Source organism: Aotus nancymaae, unplaced genomic scaffold (assembly GCF_030222135.1).
Source record: "Aotus nancymaae isolate 86718 unplaced genomic scaffold, 86718_ANA_hifiasm-v0.15.2.pri h1tg000029l, whole genome shotgun sequence".
Lineage (NCBI taxonomy): Eukaryota > Metazoa > Chordata > Mammalia > Primates > Aotidae > Aotus > Aotus nancymaae.
Window position 1 is genome coordinate 20,720,001 of NW_026988442.1, and position 15,706 is coordinate 20,735,706.

Below are 15,706 nucleotides of genomic sequence, written 5' to 3' on the forward strand. Positions count from 1 at the left end.
TCCTGGAAAGAAGTTTCCAGTTTCTTGCCTGGCCTCACTATATAACTTCCTCTTCCTTGCCTGTGTTTTTGTCTGTTAGGTTTATATTTCATAGTATATTGGAGGGAAGAAGTTCGTGGGACTCAAAAAAATACCTGAAGATCTGATTGGCCTCACTGTATAGCTTCCTCTCCTGCCTCTTTCTTCCCTCAAAACTACCAAGCTGTTTCTCACCTCTGGGATTTCAAAAGCCTACTTTATTTTCTCTATTAGAAACTATGTAGACTGTGACTGTTTTATGTGCAGGAGACCTGGGACTAAAGATGTTCTCAATCCTGGTTCATAGGTTATAACATCTGTTAAGATGTGAAAGCCACAACTAAAAAGGCTGTGTGAACAGGGAAGACTAAACTGTACATTTTCTGGCTTTTAGCCTTGTGTTCTTCTATATATCACTGCTTTTCTAATGAAAAATACCTGTTTATATATTTTCTTCAATTATAAAATACACTATTCTGGCTGGGCGCAGTGGCTCAAGCCTGTCATCCCAGCACTTTGAGAGACCAAGGCGGTGGATCACCTGAAGTCAGGAGTTGGAGACTAGCCTGGTCAACATGGCAAAACACTGTCTTTACTAAAAATATAAAAATTAGCCAGGTGTGGTGATGGGTGCCTGTAATCCCAGCTACTTGGGAGGCTGAGGCAGGAGAATCGCTTGAACCTGGAAGGCAGAGGTTGCAGTGAGCTGAGATCACACCACTGCACTCCAGCCTTGGGCAACAGACTGAAAGTCTGTCCATCCTCCTGAAAAAAATAAATAAAATAAATAAAAATAAAATATACTTTTCCTAGTTTGGTAAGTACAAAATCAGAAAGAGAACCCTCATGGTGAACAGACTAGTCATTTAAAGAAACATGTATTCCTCTTCTGAAGTATCACAAAGCTGTATATATCCAGAAAAACAGTAGTTTTAGCCCTCAAGGAACTTACAGGCTGGTGGGCAAATTAGGTAAGAATTCAGTTGTATTAGAAGAAAGATAAAAGTTAAATGCATTAGATAAACAGAGGAGTTATTTGCAGCACTTAGAGATAAACAAAAACTTTTATGAAGAAAATTAGGTTAAGGTTAGATCTTAAAAGTAGTATTTCGAACAGAGAGAACTGTGTTGTGGACAAAGGGGAGGGTGGTAAGCAGCATATGTTGAGGTATAGGGGTTGTAAAAAGGAGTGATAAAAATAATTACCAAGTGGTGATGGTTACAGAACATTGTGAATGTACTACTAAATGTCACTAGTGGTAAATTGTATGTGTATTTTACCACAACTTAAAAATCATCAAAATGACAGAGTTACTATTAAAAACATTTTCACATAAGTTGACATTTGGATCATTTAAGCATACCACATGTATACTAATGCCACTATTTATAGGTGAGAAAATTTTGTCTCTGGGAGGCCCAAAAACTTGCCCAAGATTCAGTGGCTAGTAACTTGAATAACTTAGATCTTCTTAGAATGTAACTTAGATCTTCTTTCCTGTGACATCTACTGTTATAAATGCCACAAAGGAAAAGTACAGGGTACCATCTGAGAGTATATCAGGGTACCTGATCCAGCCTCTGGGGTTCAGGGATGGCCTGAGGAAATAAATTTAAAGGATAATGTAAAAAAAAATTTTTTTTAAGTAGTATCTGAAGATCTGGCTGGCCTCACTATATAGCTTCCTCTCCTGCCTCTTTCTTACCTCAAAAATACCAAGCTCTTTCTCACTTCTGGGGTTTCAAAAGGTTGCTTTATTTTCTCTATTACATCCATTCGCCTATTCTTTCCAGGGATACAATCCTATTCTTTCTGTAAATCTCATCTTAAATGTTACCTCTTCAGAAAGGCCATCCCTGAACCCTAGAGGCTGGATCAGGTACCCTGGTATACTCTCAGATGGTACCCTTTACTTTTCCTTTGAAGCCACCAACCTGGGATTTAAAGAGGGAAGTGACACCAGATTTATATTGTGGAAACCTGTTACATAATTGATCATTCTACTGCTGCTTTGGAGAGACTGGATTGGACACAAAGCCAATGAGAGGCTGTTGCAGTACTTCAGGCAAGAAATCGTGATGGCTTAGACAAATGATGGCAATGGGGATAGAGAGGTGACAGATACATATGTATGCTGAGTACTTACACAGGTAAGGATTAGAGTTAATTGTAGGAGCCTCTCTGAGGGCTGAGATCCTTGTTAGATAGACCAGGTGGAATGCCTCAAGGGCAGAGAGCCAGCCAATTTTATTCAACATTATCCAGCTAACTGCTATACACAACAGACATTTGTGCAAGTTTCTGGATGATGGTTATGGTAGTGAACCTAAAAGTCACCCAGAGTTAGACTCTGAACCTTATTCTCAGGACAAAGTGCCTGATTTGAACTGCAGTGGGATCCCAAGAGGAGTCATTCAAGGCCTGGAAAAGTGGTACCATTAGGCGAAAAAGAAATGATCATTTCTTGAGCTTGCTCTCAGTTCTCTTTTAGGCTGTCTCCTACTAAGCAGAATAGTGAGATCTTCAAAGGTTGGGGTTTGATAGTGCCTTGAATCATTTTTATATTGCCAGTGGAATAAGCATTCTCTTTTTAGATTAAAAATAAATAAATAGATAACAAGCATTAGGGGTTTTATTTTTAGTGAAATATTTCAAACATACAGGAATAGATAATTGTGTAATGAACACTTGTATGTCTAACATCTGGCTTTGTCAGATCTTAAAATTATGTCCTATGTGCTCAATTGTTTCGTCATAAAAAATACTTTGGTAAACATAGCTGAAGCCACCTGTATAGCATTCACCTCCTTCCCTGTAGATTACTATGAACTCCATGTTTTTATTCTCATGTATATTTTTTTGTTTTTACAGTATATGTGTGCATAAATAATATGTAATTTTACAATATGTAACATACCAGTAACATGCTAATTTAAAGCCAAAACTCGTTTTTACAGTATGTTGTAAACTATTATACACTAAAATCATATATATTGTACAACATAATGTAAACTAAAAATGAAGTTTTAGTTTTAAAGTAGGTATGTTACTGGGATCATTCTGCAACTTGTTTATTTCTCTCCAGCTGTGATTTTGAGGTTTTATTATCTTAACCTACACTTTTAATTAGTCCATTTTGTTACATGGTATTCTATCATATAATAAAAACTTATCTATTCTGTTGGTTTTTTAAGACAGAGTCTCACTCTGTCACCCAAGCTGGAGTGAAGTGGCGTGATCTTGGCTCACTCTAACCTCTGCCTCCCGGATTCAAGTGGTTCTGGGCCTCAGCCTCCAGAGTAGCTGGGATTACAGTCACATGCCACCATGCCCAGCTAATTTTTGTATTTTTAGTAGAGACAGAATTTGACCATGTTGGCCAGGAGAGTTTTGAACTGACCTCAAGTGATCTGCTCACCTCAGCCTCACAAAGGGTTCCAGGCGTGAGCCACTGTGCCCTGCCTTTATTCTCTTGTTAAGAAGCATTTAGAGTTGTTATACAGTCTCTTATGCTTATAAACAGTGCTGGAAGAAACACATTTTTCTTGTGATATGGATGAAAATTTGTTTTATACATTCTTTATTAGATATTTCCAAATTGTTCTCTTAAGTACTTCAATTTACATCATTTTTCTCCTACTCGCTCCCCTCCCACCCTCACCCACACAGTATTCCTCTTTTTCCATATCCTTGCTAATGTTTCTAAAGTTTTGCTTTTTACATTTGGGTCTTAGATCCACTAGAGTGTATTTTTGTGTATGGAATGAAGTTGAAATCTAATGTATTTTCCAAATGAGTAACCTGTTATCACAAAACTATTTAGTTATATTACCTCCTCTGTCGTATATCAGATATATCTACATATATGTCAGACTGTTTCTGAGCTCTCTGTCCTCTTTAATTAGTTTACGTGTCTGTTTCTGCATCAGTAGCATACTGTCTTAACTACTGTAGCTTTATAAAGTCTATTGAGTAGACTTTATAAAGCTACAGTAGTTTTTTGTTTGATTCTTCAAAATTGCTTTGGCTATTCTTGGCCCTCTGCTGTTTCATATTAACTTAAGATAAGCTTGTCAAATTCTAATGAAAACTGTTGATAAACTTGTCAAATTCTAATGAAAACTGTTGAGATTTTTATTGGAATTGCAGTACACTATAGATGAACAGGGGAAAGATACTGACAATATAATTGAGTTTCCAATTCATGAACATGTTATACCTCTCTCCATTAATTCATGTCTTTTGAATGTATCCACCAATACAGTTTTGTAATTTTCTTCATAAAGGTTTTACACATTTTCAAAATTTTTAAGTGATCTTGTCGTTTTTACTGCTAATGTGAATAAAGAGCCATGTAAGAATACTAGGAAATGTCATCTTCCCCAATACAGACGTCTAAGAGTTACTAGAAAACAAGGTCCAGTTTGCCTCTTCACCTCCTACTTTGCAATCTCGAATCCAGATCCTGATTCCACTTGCCCTGCTGAATGGATAGCAACTATATTAGAGAGACAGTATAGTGGGCACACTAGTTTAAAAAAGTCATCCAAAGAATGTCACCTACAATCAGTTAAATCAGATTTTTACCCATTTCAGAGGTGTGACTGAATAGGGAAAGAAGAGAGGTGGTCAAAGGCAGCCTTGCCTTCTCCAGTGGATTCCTTGTCTTTTTGAGATGGTTTTGTGAGACCTTGCCTCGAAGACCTAGATGGATAGTTTATTTTCTAAAAGTAGTCTAAGAAAGCTTGTTCAGGGTATTGAACACTGCAGGGACAAGCATACTTCTTAGAGGTAGTCATCTCCTGCTGGATCTAAGTGGGGTGGCTTCTGCCCCCACCTCCATCTCAACTTAACTTGAGAGAATCCTGGGTCCTTGGTCTAGGAGCCCAACTAGGCTGTGAAGAAAAGCTGGTCTGGTAGTATCCTGTGAATGATGTATAGGTTGGGTTTTTCTAAATCTCGTTTGCCTGACTCCTACCTTACGTTCCAGTGGCATGACTAAGGAACTGAGGAAATGTAACCCTAGGGACTTTGAGACAGGCTTTGGTACTCCATGTGCACTAGAGTGAGGGGAAAGAGGCCATTCCTGAACTGGTACCGTACTGTTTAAGGTGAGCTTTTTGTGTCCAATTTTTCAGTGCATGTGTAAGAACAATTGTCATGGAGATTTATTACCAACTTGTGCATGAGGACAGCTTGTATCTCACCTTATTCACACTGTAAAATGTCAAAATGTACTTAGAAAAATGAAGAATTTCAGCTCCCCAGGAAATAAGACTTATGCATTTTTTTTCTGCAGCACCAACTATTAAATCACCCACCCACAATAGCAGGTAGTTACTGAAACTCGTTTTGTAGCCAAACAACCACTGGTACACATGATTGTGAGAGTGCTGATGACTCCTTAGCTTAACTGTGTAAGCTTGAATTTCTGAGTGCTTGTTAGGATTGAGAAGTGGAGACATTTCTTGCTCTAGGTATCTCATGCTTCTGCACACCCAGAGCCTGGTCATCTATTTTTTTTTTTTTTTTTTTTTTTTTGTTATCTTGACCACAGGTCTTATGTCTCAAGGACCATGGGTCCAACTCATAGTCAGAAACCAGGCATATATGGGTAGAAAACACTACCACTTTCCTTTGTTACGGGTAGGGAAATGAAGAGCAGAGATTCTTGGATTCTTAAATTCCTTCTCTATGTTTACGTCATGTAGTCTGTTTTATGCTGTGTAACTCCCTGCTTCTGGGATTTCTTGACTTTTTTTCCCCTTCTCACTCGTCATTATTGGCTCTTGCTTGTATTTTCATTCAGCTTGGTAGCAGAAATCTTCACTATTGTTTACATTCCGTTTTCTCACAGTTTTAATAACGCTTCATTAGCTTTAGAATCAACTTTTAACCTTTCCACCAAAAGCTCTTACTTTTTTAAAGTCTTCCCAGAAACATAATTTCTCTCAATCTCATCAAGAAATGCTTTTAAATGCAGAAGTTAGAAAATAGTGAATAATTATGGATGGCTGTTTCTGGAAGTCATTGTGTTCCTTAGTAATTACATGTTATAGTCTTTGGTTCTGCTTTGACAGCTCCACCACATTGTAAATGGTGTCTTAGATTTAATGGAATTCAGGCTTAGCAGAAAACTGCTATTGGGTCACAAATCTGGCAGCAAGGCTTTGAAATTGATGTGGGAATGGGGGTGATTATATGCTTCTTGTTGACAGAAGTCAGTTTTTGGGACATGCCATGTGGGTTTTTCCCAGGAACATAAACATTTTATAGAATTAAAGCTAGAAACTTTGGGAAAGCCTCAGAAGTCAGTTGTGCTTGGCAGTGAGATGGGATAGTGTACGTTCTTACCAGGTTAAATGTGCCAAACTCTCTCTTCAGTACTATTCTTTTTTACCTTTGCTTAAGGTCAAGTTCCTGCTCTTTTGTTCAGAGTTCTTTTTTTTTGTTTTCGAGATGGAGTCTTGCTTTGTCACCCAGGCTGGAGTGCAGTGGTGCGATCTGAGCTAACTGCAACCTCTGCCTCCCGTGTTCAAGTGATTCTTGTGCCTGAGCCTCCCGATTAGCTAGTTGGGATTACAGGCATGCGCCACCTTGCCTGGCTAATTTTGTGTTTTTAGTAGAGACAGGGTTTCACCATATTGGTCAGGCTGGTCTTGAACTCCTGACCTCAGGTGATCTGCCTGCCTCGGCCTCCCAAAGTGCTAGGATTACAGGCATGAGCTACTGTGCCTGGTCTGTTCAGAGTTCTGAACTTGGATATTCAAAGTCGTCTTTACTACACTGTCCCGAGTAAACTACCTTTGGGGTTGGGTCTTTACAGGGTGAGAAAGACTGGCAGAAATACGAGACTGCTCGACGGCTGAAAAAATGTGTGGACAAGATCCGAAACCAGTATCGAGAAGACTGGAAGTCCAAAGAGATGAAAGTCCGGCAGAGAGCCGTAGCCCTGTACTTCATCGACAAGGTGAAAGCATCTTCCTATCAGCATTGTCTGGTGTTGAGCTTAACAAAGGGAGCTTCTGCTCTGCCCCAGGCCCTGTGGCACATACTGAATATCACAGCTCAACACACATATAAATATATTTGTGTGTATAACTGAATCAAAAGTTGCACAAAACAGTGCTTAGCCTGCGAGCAGTAGATTCAGATTTTTTTTAACTCTATTTCATTCCTTTAGAAAAAGTTGGTTATAACTTATAAAATTGGTTAAATAAACCATGCAGGTGTCACCATTATAGTTTGAAAGACCATGCTCTAGGGGAGACCAATTTCTTGGTACTCATGAGAAGAAAAAAAATTTGTGTTTTTCCCGATTTTGTACTGCTTATATTTTAACATAAGTTTTGAATTGTCTTAAAATTGACACTAGCTTTTTGAGTTTGATTGCCCAGAGTAGCAGCACTTCCTCATTTGCTACTTTATTTTTTTCTTTTCTCCATCCCCATTTCAGAAGACAAAATAGGGAGAAGAGAAGCTTGACTATTTAACATCCCTGTAGTTTTCATAGGGGGCAGGGGAGGAAGTAACACTGCAGAATCCAGAGTTTCCAGGCCATGCTGACTGATGCTCTGGCCTCAAACAGAATTGGAAGGCTTCTGTTTTGGATTCCTAGAAATTGTATAAGGGTCATGTCTCTTCATTCATGGTCATCTTTTCTTTCCTGGCCAGCTTGCTCTGAGAGCAGGCAATGAAAAGGAGGAAGGAGAAACAGCAGACACTGTGGGTTGCTGCTCACTTCGTGTGGAGCACATCAATCTACACCCAGAGTTGGATGGTCAGGAATACGTGGTAGAGTTTGACTTCCTTGGGAAAGACTCCATCAGATACTACAACAAGGTCCCTGTTGAGAAACGAGTAAGTTAATGTAGCCTGTACTGTCTGGCTTGTTTTTCATTATTCAACAAGCATTGCTTGACTGCTTTGCGTGCTCTGCACTTTGCTGGGTACCAGCAAAAGTGACTTGAGACAGGCATTGTGGCACATGCCTGTAGTCCCAGCTACTTAGAAGATGGAGACAGGAGAATCACTGGAGGCCAAAAGTTTGAGGCTATAGTGTGCTCTGATCACACCTGTGAATATCCACTGTACTCCAGCCTGGCCAACATAGTGAGACCCTGCTTCTAAAATTAAAATAAATAAATGACTTGAAAGAGGGGAGAGGTAATATTTGATGTCTTGTGTACCTCCTTTTAGTGACTGTCCCACCCTATATTACCTTTCTGATAAGGACATTTGTCACTTTGCATCTTTACTTAGCCTCTCTCCAACTCCTGAGTGAAAGGTTAATCTGTTAGTCCCCAGATCCCACCACTGAAGAGGGTGCTAGAGCTCCATAGTCCCAACCTAATCTTTTCCAAAGTACTGGGCTGGAACCAGAGACCTATAGTGTGCAGGATGCTAATAATCCAGCCCAGCAGCAGTCTCAGATTTAATCAGTAATTTGGCTTTGCTGGCCGTGGAAGAGTACTCTATTAGATGCTAAAGCGATTTGACAATTAAATGTAATACCTGACCTCAGATTGGATTCTATACTGATGAGGTAAAGGGCATCATCAGATAAAGTGACAAAATTGGATTGTGGACAGTAGATTAGATAACAGTATGTATCAATGTAAATTTTTGAAGCTGATAATGTGTAAATGTAAGGGTATATCTATTTTTACAACGTACAAACTGAAATATTTAGGGTTAAAGCACCATATCATAAGTAAGTACTTATAAATGGCCCAGAGCAAATAATTACGTATATATATCTGTAAATATACACATGGAGAGAGAGTGAGCATACATGCGCCCTGTGTAAATGATGAATGAGGTAAAATGTTAACAGTGAATCTGAGTGAAGGATGTATGCACGTTCCTGTGCCTTTTTTTTCTTTGCAAGTTTCTGTAAGTTTGGGATTATTTCTAACATTAGGATTTTTAAAAAGAGTAATAATTAGGATTCACTTATTTCTTTTAGGTTTTTAAGAACCTACAACTATTTATGGAGAACAAGCAGCCTGAGGATGATCTTTTTGATAGACTCAATGTGAGTAGACAAAGCACACTGGATTGAAGGGTGTCCCAGCCAGAACCTCACAGAACCTAAAGGAGAGGGTTGCTGGCAGATGACAGGCTCTTCCTTTAGCCTGGCCTGCTCTGTGGCATACTGTATACTCTCTCTTCCTCCCTCCAAGCCCACGGTGAATCTGTGGCCATGAGAAGACACATCTGCTGTAGAACAAATGCTAAAGCCCTCAGGGTGGGGGTAGATGAACCCTACCTTTTATCCTTCCCTGCTCCTGCAGAGCTTTCCCTTCACTGAATGCCCAGCCATCCCTGCTGGAGACCCAAAACCTGTGCCTGAGATCTTAATAGGGAAGGACAAATTTGCTTTATTGGTCTGTTAAGATCAAAATACTGGGCCAGGCTTGGTTGCTTACGCCTGTTATCCCAGCACTTTGGGAGGCCAAGTAGGGAAGATCCCTTGAGGTCAGGAGTTTGAGACCAGGCTGGGTAACATGGCAAAATCATTATCTAGGCATGGTGGTCCATGCCTGTAGTCCCAGCTACTTAGGAGCGTCAGGAGGATTGCATGAGCCCAGGAAGTGGCAGCTGCAGTGAACCGAGATTTCACCACTGCACTCCTGACTGGGTGTCAGAATGAGACCCTGACACACGCACACACACACATACACACTGAAATACTTCATAGAGAGGCATTATGTAATCCTGTATTCTAGAATTCGTTTCCTTCTTTTCCTAACTTCTCACTTGTAGGGAAATAAACTTGACAGGATTGTGACTGCACTGGTATAAATTACTCCTAGGGCTGCCAGAAGGAGCAGGTAGTACAGCTTTGACCTAAATCTCTGTTATATTGTCTCCTCTAGACTGGTATTCTAAATAAGCATCTTCAGGATCTTATGGAGGGCTTGACAGCCAAGGTATTCCGTACATACAACGCCTCCATCACGCTACAGCAGCAGTTAAAAGAACTCACAGCCCGTAAGTATTGCTTGGCTGGACAGGGCCCACACCCCTACTCATGGTATCCGGTGTCCTTGCTTAGCTAAGTCCTAGAGTCAGTTCTACTTTTTTTCCCTACCATTGTGATCAGACACTTTTCCTCTTTAGACCTCTACTAGTTAGCTAATGCTTAGTTGTATAAACTTAAGATCAGTGCTGTTTCCCCCTTCCCACCCCAACTTCAAGATGAGTTTCATGGATTGCTCACAGCTTTTCACCTGCTATGAAAATGCCTGCATTTGTGTTTTATACATATATTACTTAAAAGCTCACAGAGTGAAGACAGTGCTGTGATGTTCTGTTAAATTGAAGAGAGTAAAGTTGTCATGGTTATGAGAAAAATACAGGAACAAGTCCTTTCCCTAAAGTTTCTATCATTTTTTTTTTCCCGTAAGAGAGTAGATACTTTCTGTAGCTGATTGTTAGAATATTATCACCAAGATCCATGGGCTTTTTTTTCCTGGAGCCCAGTCACTACTGAATTTCCGCTGACCTCTGTAAATAGGTCAAATGGCCTTAGAATATGAACCAGAAAAGCCAGAGGTAGGTATGTTGAGGGTCAGTGTTTTAAGGTGATATAAAGAATGCCACAGTATACAAGTAAAAACAATTTTTTTGGATGACATTTATAATTTTTCTTTTTAAATAATATACTACCAGGCCAGGTGCAGTGGCTCACACCTGTAATCCCAGCACTTGGGTAGCTGTGGCAGGAGACTCACTTGAACCCAGGAGTTCCAGACCAGCCTGGGCAACATAGTGAGACCTCATCTCTACAAAAATTTGTAAAAAATTAGGCAGGTGTAGTGGTAGTCCCAGTTACCTAGGAGGCTGAGTCCAGGAGTTTAGGACTGCAATGAGCTACAACCATACCACTGCACTCCAGCTTGGGTGACAGAGTGAGAACCAATCTCTAAAATAATCATAATCATAATAATACTACCACCCATAGCTTAAAATTTTTAAACTTTTAACGTCTCTTCAGTCCTCATTTTGTTCAGGCTACATTGGGTAGAGAGATGGGGAGGCAGGGAGTGGCCAGTATAGAACTTAATGAATATGGGCAACAAACCATAGTAATATCAGCAGCACCTATGACAAGCATATGGGTGGGGAGGAAGCAAGGAGATGAAGGGTCCCTAGCCAAGTTCCCTGAGTAAAAAGAAAGGTGTAGATTTTATTATATTACCTCAGAGTTCCTCTTGTGATAGGAATTTACCCAGGCCAAGCTTACATATTAACTTCCTATTTTCTTATGACTATTGGCTCAAATTTTGATCTTAGTCCTTGGGGGCAAGTTGAATTACCTGAGTAAGATAAGGGCCAGTAATAACATGGGGAGGAGGCACTACTGTGTGTTCACTGTTGGCATACAAACTGACCCTCTTGCTACCATGTTCCTTTCTTTACAGCGGATGAGAACATCCCAGCGAAGATCCTTTCTTATAACCGTGCCAATCGAGCTGTTGCAATTCTTTGTAACCATCAGAGGGCACCACCAAAAACTTTTGAGAAGTCTATGATGAACTTGCAATCTAAGGTATCTTGGATAAAATGAAGGGAACTTCATGATTTGCTGTGGGCAGATCATCTGCAAATGAGAGGTTTTGGGGCTTAGATATGCAGGCCAGTTCTGGGTCTGTTCTAGAAGGTCCATGCTAAAGATAAACAAATGGAAATACGATGGTAATCTCTGATCAAAATACTGAATATCAGAGTACCTATTGTTCAAGAAATCTTAATTCTACACATGGACGTTCTATACTGGCCACTTCCTATTTTGAAAAGCTAACTTTGGTGCACATTCTAATTGCTAATTACTGTCCTTATTGTACATGAGGAAAATGGATTTAAAGCGAGTCTTCACAATTCCTTGCCACGGCCCCCAGAGATACAGCTATTTCCAAATTAGATTGTTTCAAATTGAAAGGATGATGAAACAATTATATATTTAAAGTTTTTCCAATCCTAGCATAGCTATTTTTATTTTTATGCATTCCACATGAATCATATTTTTATGTATCATCAAACATCTGTTGAATACTGACACACCAGACAAGTTGCTGCTCTAGAGGGAAAGACTGATGTGCAAATAGGTGCTGTTCCTTGTCCATGAGCCTCCTTCCTCCTTCTAACTCTTCCTGGTACTGAGTGTTTAAACCATAAGGCAGTTAACATCTGATAATGAGCATTTTTGTGTTAGCAATGACTTCATAACTAATTCATCCTAACTTGGTGGCCCACAGTGAGAATGTGCAGCTATTTCATTATAGAACAGATACACAGGGTTAAAAAGGAAACCAATTATATTGAAATACAGTTATCAAAATATATTTTAAAGTCCAATACAGTAATTGTTATGCTTCCTATTAAGGTCTTGAGGTGGCTGAAGTAAATTTCAAGGTAGTAATTAATGAATATAAATGATATTTTAAGATTTCTACAGCAATTCAAATATGAAGTGAAAATGTCTATAACATCTGATGATAAAGTAATAGGTGCTGCTGCTATTACTATGGTTTGTTGCCCATATTCATAACTGAAGAAAAAATATTAAATTTCAGCTAGAGGCTGGGTGCAGTGGCTCACACCTGTAATCTCAACACTTTGGGAGGTTAAGGTAGGAGGATCACTTAAGCTGAGGAATTCAAGAACAGCCTGGGCAACATAGTGAGACCCTGTCTCTATTAATATTTTTTAAAAATACAAATAAATTTCAAATTGAGGTTAACGAAATTATAGATGTAATTTTTTTCTTATCAAGTTTATGGAATTCTATACTTGTACAACTGGAGTTTAAGAACTACTACTATGGAATGAGACTGCATTTTAAGGCCCAGAATGTTTTTCATTTGTTGAGATTTCCTTAAGATAAATACCCGTGAGTAGTACAACTGGGTCAAAAGGTATACACAACCATTAGTTTATGCTAAAGATGCCATCTGACTTTCTTGAAGGGATGTACATGTCCACAGTGAATGAATATACATCCATAGACCTCTTGAGTCTTTGGATCATATGGTTGGCAGGCAAAGAACCCTATAGATAGACCACCCATCCTGGCAGCTCACATTTGCTGCCACTCTGTTAAATGCTGGTGATCTGGAATTGTTTATTCTCCTCATGTTATCATTCCAAGCCAGAAATAAAAGCATGAATATTCAGGTGCTGTTTACCTAATTCAGGAAGACCCCTCCCAGGAGCATGAGGAGGTCTTTTGTTGCTCTCACTCTGGAACCACTGTTTGGGCAGCCCAGGCTGCCTGCCAGACGAGCCCTCCAAGCCCAGGATTCCTCTCCTGTGTGCCCACAAAGCAAACACACGCCCCTGTTTGCCAAGTGAATCAATGGAGTCTTTGATGCTTTGAGAGAATTTGACATAGCCTGCCAATTTAGCATTCACAGAAATGGTTAAAAGATTGTGGTTTGCTGCATTTCTAGCCTAAAAAGAATCTGGCTAGTGGTGTCTGTGATGCTTTTGTATATAGAATCGGTCCCCTCAGTTTGGCTTTGGACAACATAGATATTGGAAGTAAGCCATTCATAGTAAAACATATTCAAAGATTCTCTCACAATTGTGGCCTCTGTTTCCAATCTCGGGCTGTGTGTATCTAACAAACAATTCTAGTCTCAGTGAGCAGCCCAGTGTGTGTCAGACATGTTATTTACTCTGTGGAGGTTGTCTTAACCTCACAGATCAGCTAGATGATCATTTGTGTGGGGTTCTTCCGACCCCACCCCCAGCAGTGTGAGCTCACTGACAGGGGCTCTAGCTCCATGTTGTTGCCCACTGCTGTCTCTAAGGAGGAACCTAGAAGAACTTAGATTCACCAGGGGGCTTCAAGGATTCTAACAAACAAGAAAGGCTGAAACTGTCCATGTCTCTTCCCTTATAGATATGGATCCCACAAGATTTCACTTGGGGGGGAAAAAGCTCCACAGCTAAAAGTATTTTCACATCCATTGAGTGACAACTAAGGTCCTTCCCACCTCGGACCTCTCTCCTTTAAAAACAGAATGCCAAAGCCAGGCCCTGCCATGTCCTGGTTTGGGACAGACTGGCTGAGCTGTTTGGCTTCCTGGGTACCTTTTAATTGCCAGTTTTTAGCCCCTTAGGTACTCTGTTCAGTGCATCTGTTTTCCTTGAGAAGCTGGTACCCCCTTCCCAGAGTACTGGTGGGATCTGAGGAATGAGCTGGGGTTGCCCAGTAGATGCAAGTATCCTGCCTCAGCTCCCTAGAGAGTAGCTCCTACAGTATTCTTGGAATGAAAGCTAAAAACTGGCACAGGATCTATTTGATAAACAGCTGTCATTTGTAGCCCTCTTCCAGATGACTAACGGCAGAGTATTCTCTGATGGAAAGATCAACACTCAGATTCCCAGCCCCAGCAGGTTCCTTTTCCGGAACCCCGCAGGTTACTGCCCTGTTGAACCCTTGTTTCTCAGAGGATCACTGAAGAACAACTAGTTGAATTCAGTAGTCCTTGTGCATCTTCTCTCTGCCTTCATGAAGCCACCCTTGGTGTTTTTATATGACCAACCACTGAGAGAGACAGCCTGATCGAGATAACATCTAGGTTTCACCTTCTCTGATGGAGCCATTTTTTCTCTACAGCTCCTAACCTTACCACTATTATTTCCCCTAGATTGATGCCAAGAAGGAACAGCTAGCAGATGCCCGGAGGGACCTGAAAAGTGCTAAGGCTGATGCCAAGGTCATGAAGGATGCAAAGACCAAGAAGTATGTACCTGGTATTGTGAAAGTCAGGGGCTGGTAGAGAAAAGTTTGTGTAGCATCTGTCAGAGGCCCTGGGGCTCCAGCTTTTCTATGGTTTCTGAGTGATATCTTTTGGAAATCTCTGTACTTGGGCTTTTATTGACTCAAAGTGGCAGGATGGGTACAGTGTGCTCTTGTCTTAAGCCCAGGCCTGGTTCTTGAGGACTCTGCTATTCTTCTAGGGTAGTAGAGTCAAAGAAGAAGGCCGTGCAGAGACTGGAGGAGCAGTTGATGAAGCTGGAAGTTCAAGCTACAGACCGAGAGGAAAATAAACAGATTGCCTTGGGAACCTCCAAACTCAATTATCTGGACCCTAGGATAACAGTGGCTTGGTAAGTGTTGAGCCCTCCTTGAGCTCCTACTGCTAGCTTGAGAAAGGTGGAGGGGGTTTCGAGGGTACTGGTGGCCTTCACATGCCATTCCTAAGTTGCACACTTCTAGTCCTGTAGGGAAACTTCTGGCTTCAGCTGTGTACAGGGTACTCTGGTTGCTGAACCTTGTCTGTAAATACATTGCAACATCTTGGATGGTCCTAAATGATGGTCATTGCTGTCATACTGCCTTGTAGTGTATGTTATGCTTTTAAGAGGCAGGTGCCATCCCTATTCCTTATGGAATTTTAGGACAGGAATGGAAACTCAGCCTCTGGAAAAATAGGAAAGAGCCCGTGTATCTATACCCTTCAACAGAAATTTTCGTTAATTTTTTTGCAGTTGAAGGTAAGAACAAGAGATAAAAACAAAGATGAGAATACAAACAGAGGTAGAGGGACCTTTAACAAAGGCAGATAAATACTGGGTTTCTCTCTGTGTGTCACATACACTGTCACATGATAACATCTGAAACAAGTGGCTTTGTTTTGGAAGATGTTGAGTTTGCCCTGTTAAGTTCCA

At 40.4% G+C, this 15,706-nt stretch overlaps 1 protein-coding gene across 1 annotated transcript in view; it reads left to right on the top strand.

The window, feature by feature from the left end:
• TOP1 (DNA topoisomerase I) overlaps positions 1-15,706 on the top strand; it is a 99,485-nt gene that overhangs the window by 76,753 nt on the left and 7,026 nt on the right. The window contains exons 14-20 of the mRNA XM_012455015.2: positions 6,846-6,989; positions 7,694-7,879; positions 8,988-9,056; positions 9,901-10,015; positions 11,449-11,576; positions 14,683-14,777; positions 14,996-15,145. Of these exons, the coding sequence (XP_012310438.1) occupies positions 6,846-6,989; positions 7,694-7,879; positions 8,988-9,056; positions 9,901-10,015; positions 11,449-11,576; positions 14,683-14,777; positions 14,996-15,145 (887 nt within the window). The remainder of the gene's footprint in view (positions 1-6,845; positions 6,990-7,693; positions 7,880-8,987; positions 9,057-9,900; positions 10,016-11,448; positions 11,577-14,682; positions 14,778-14,995; positions 15,146-15,706) is intronic.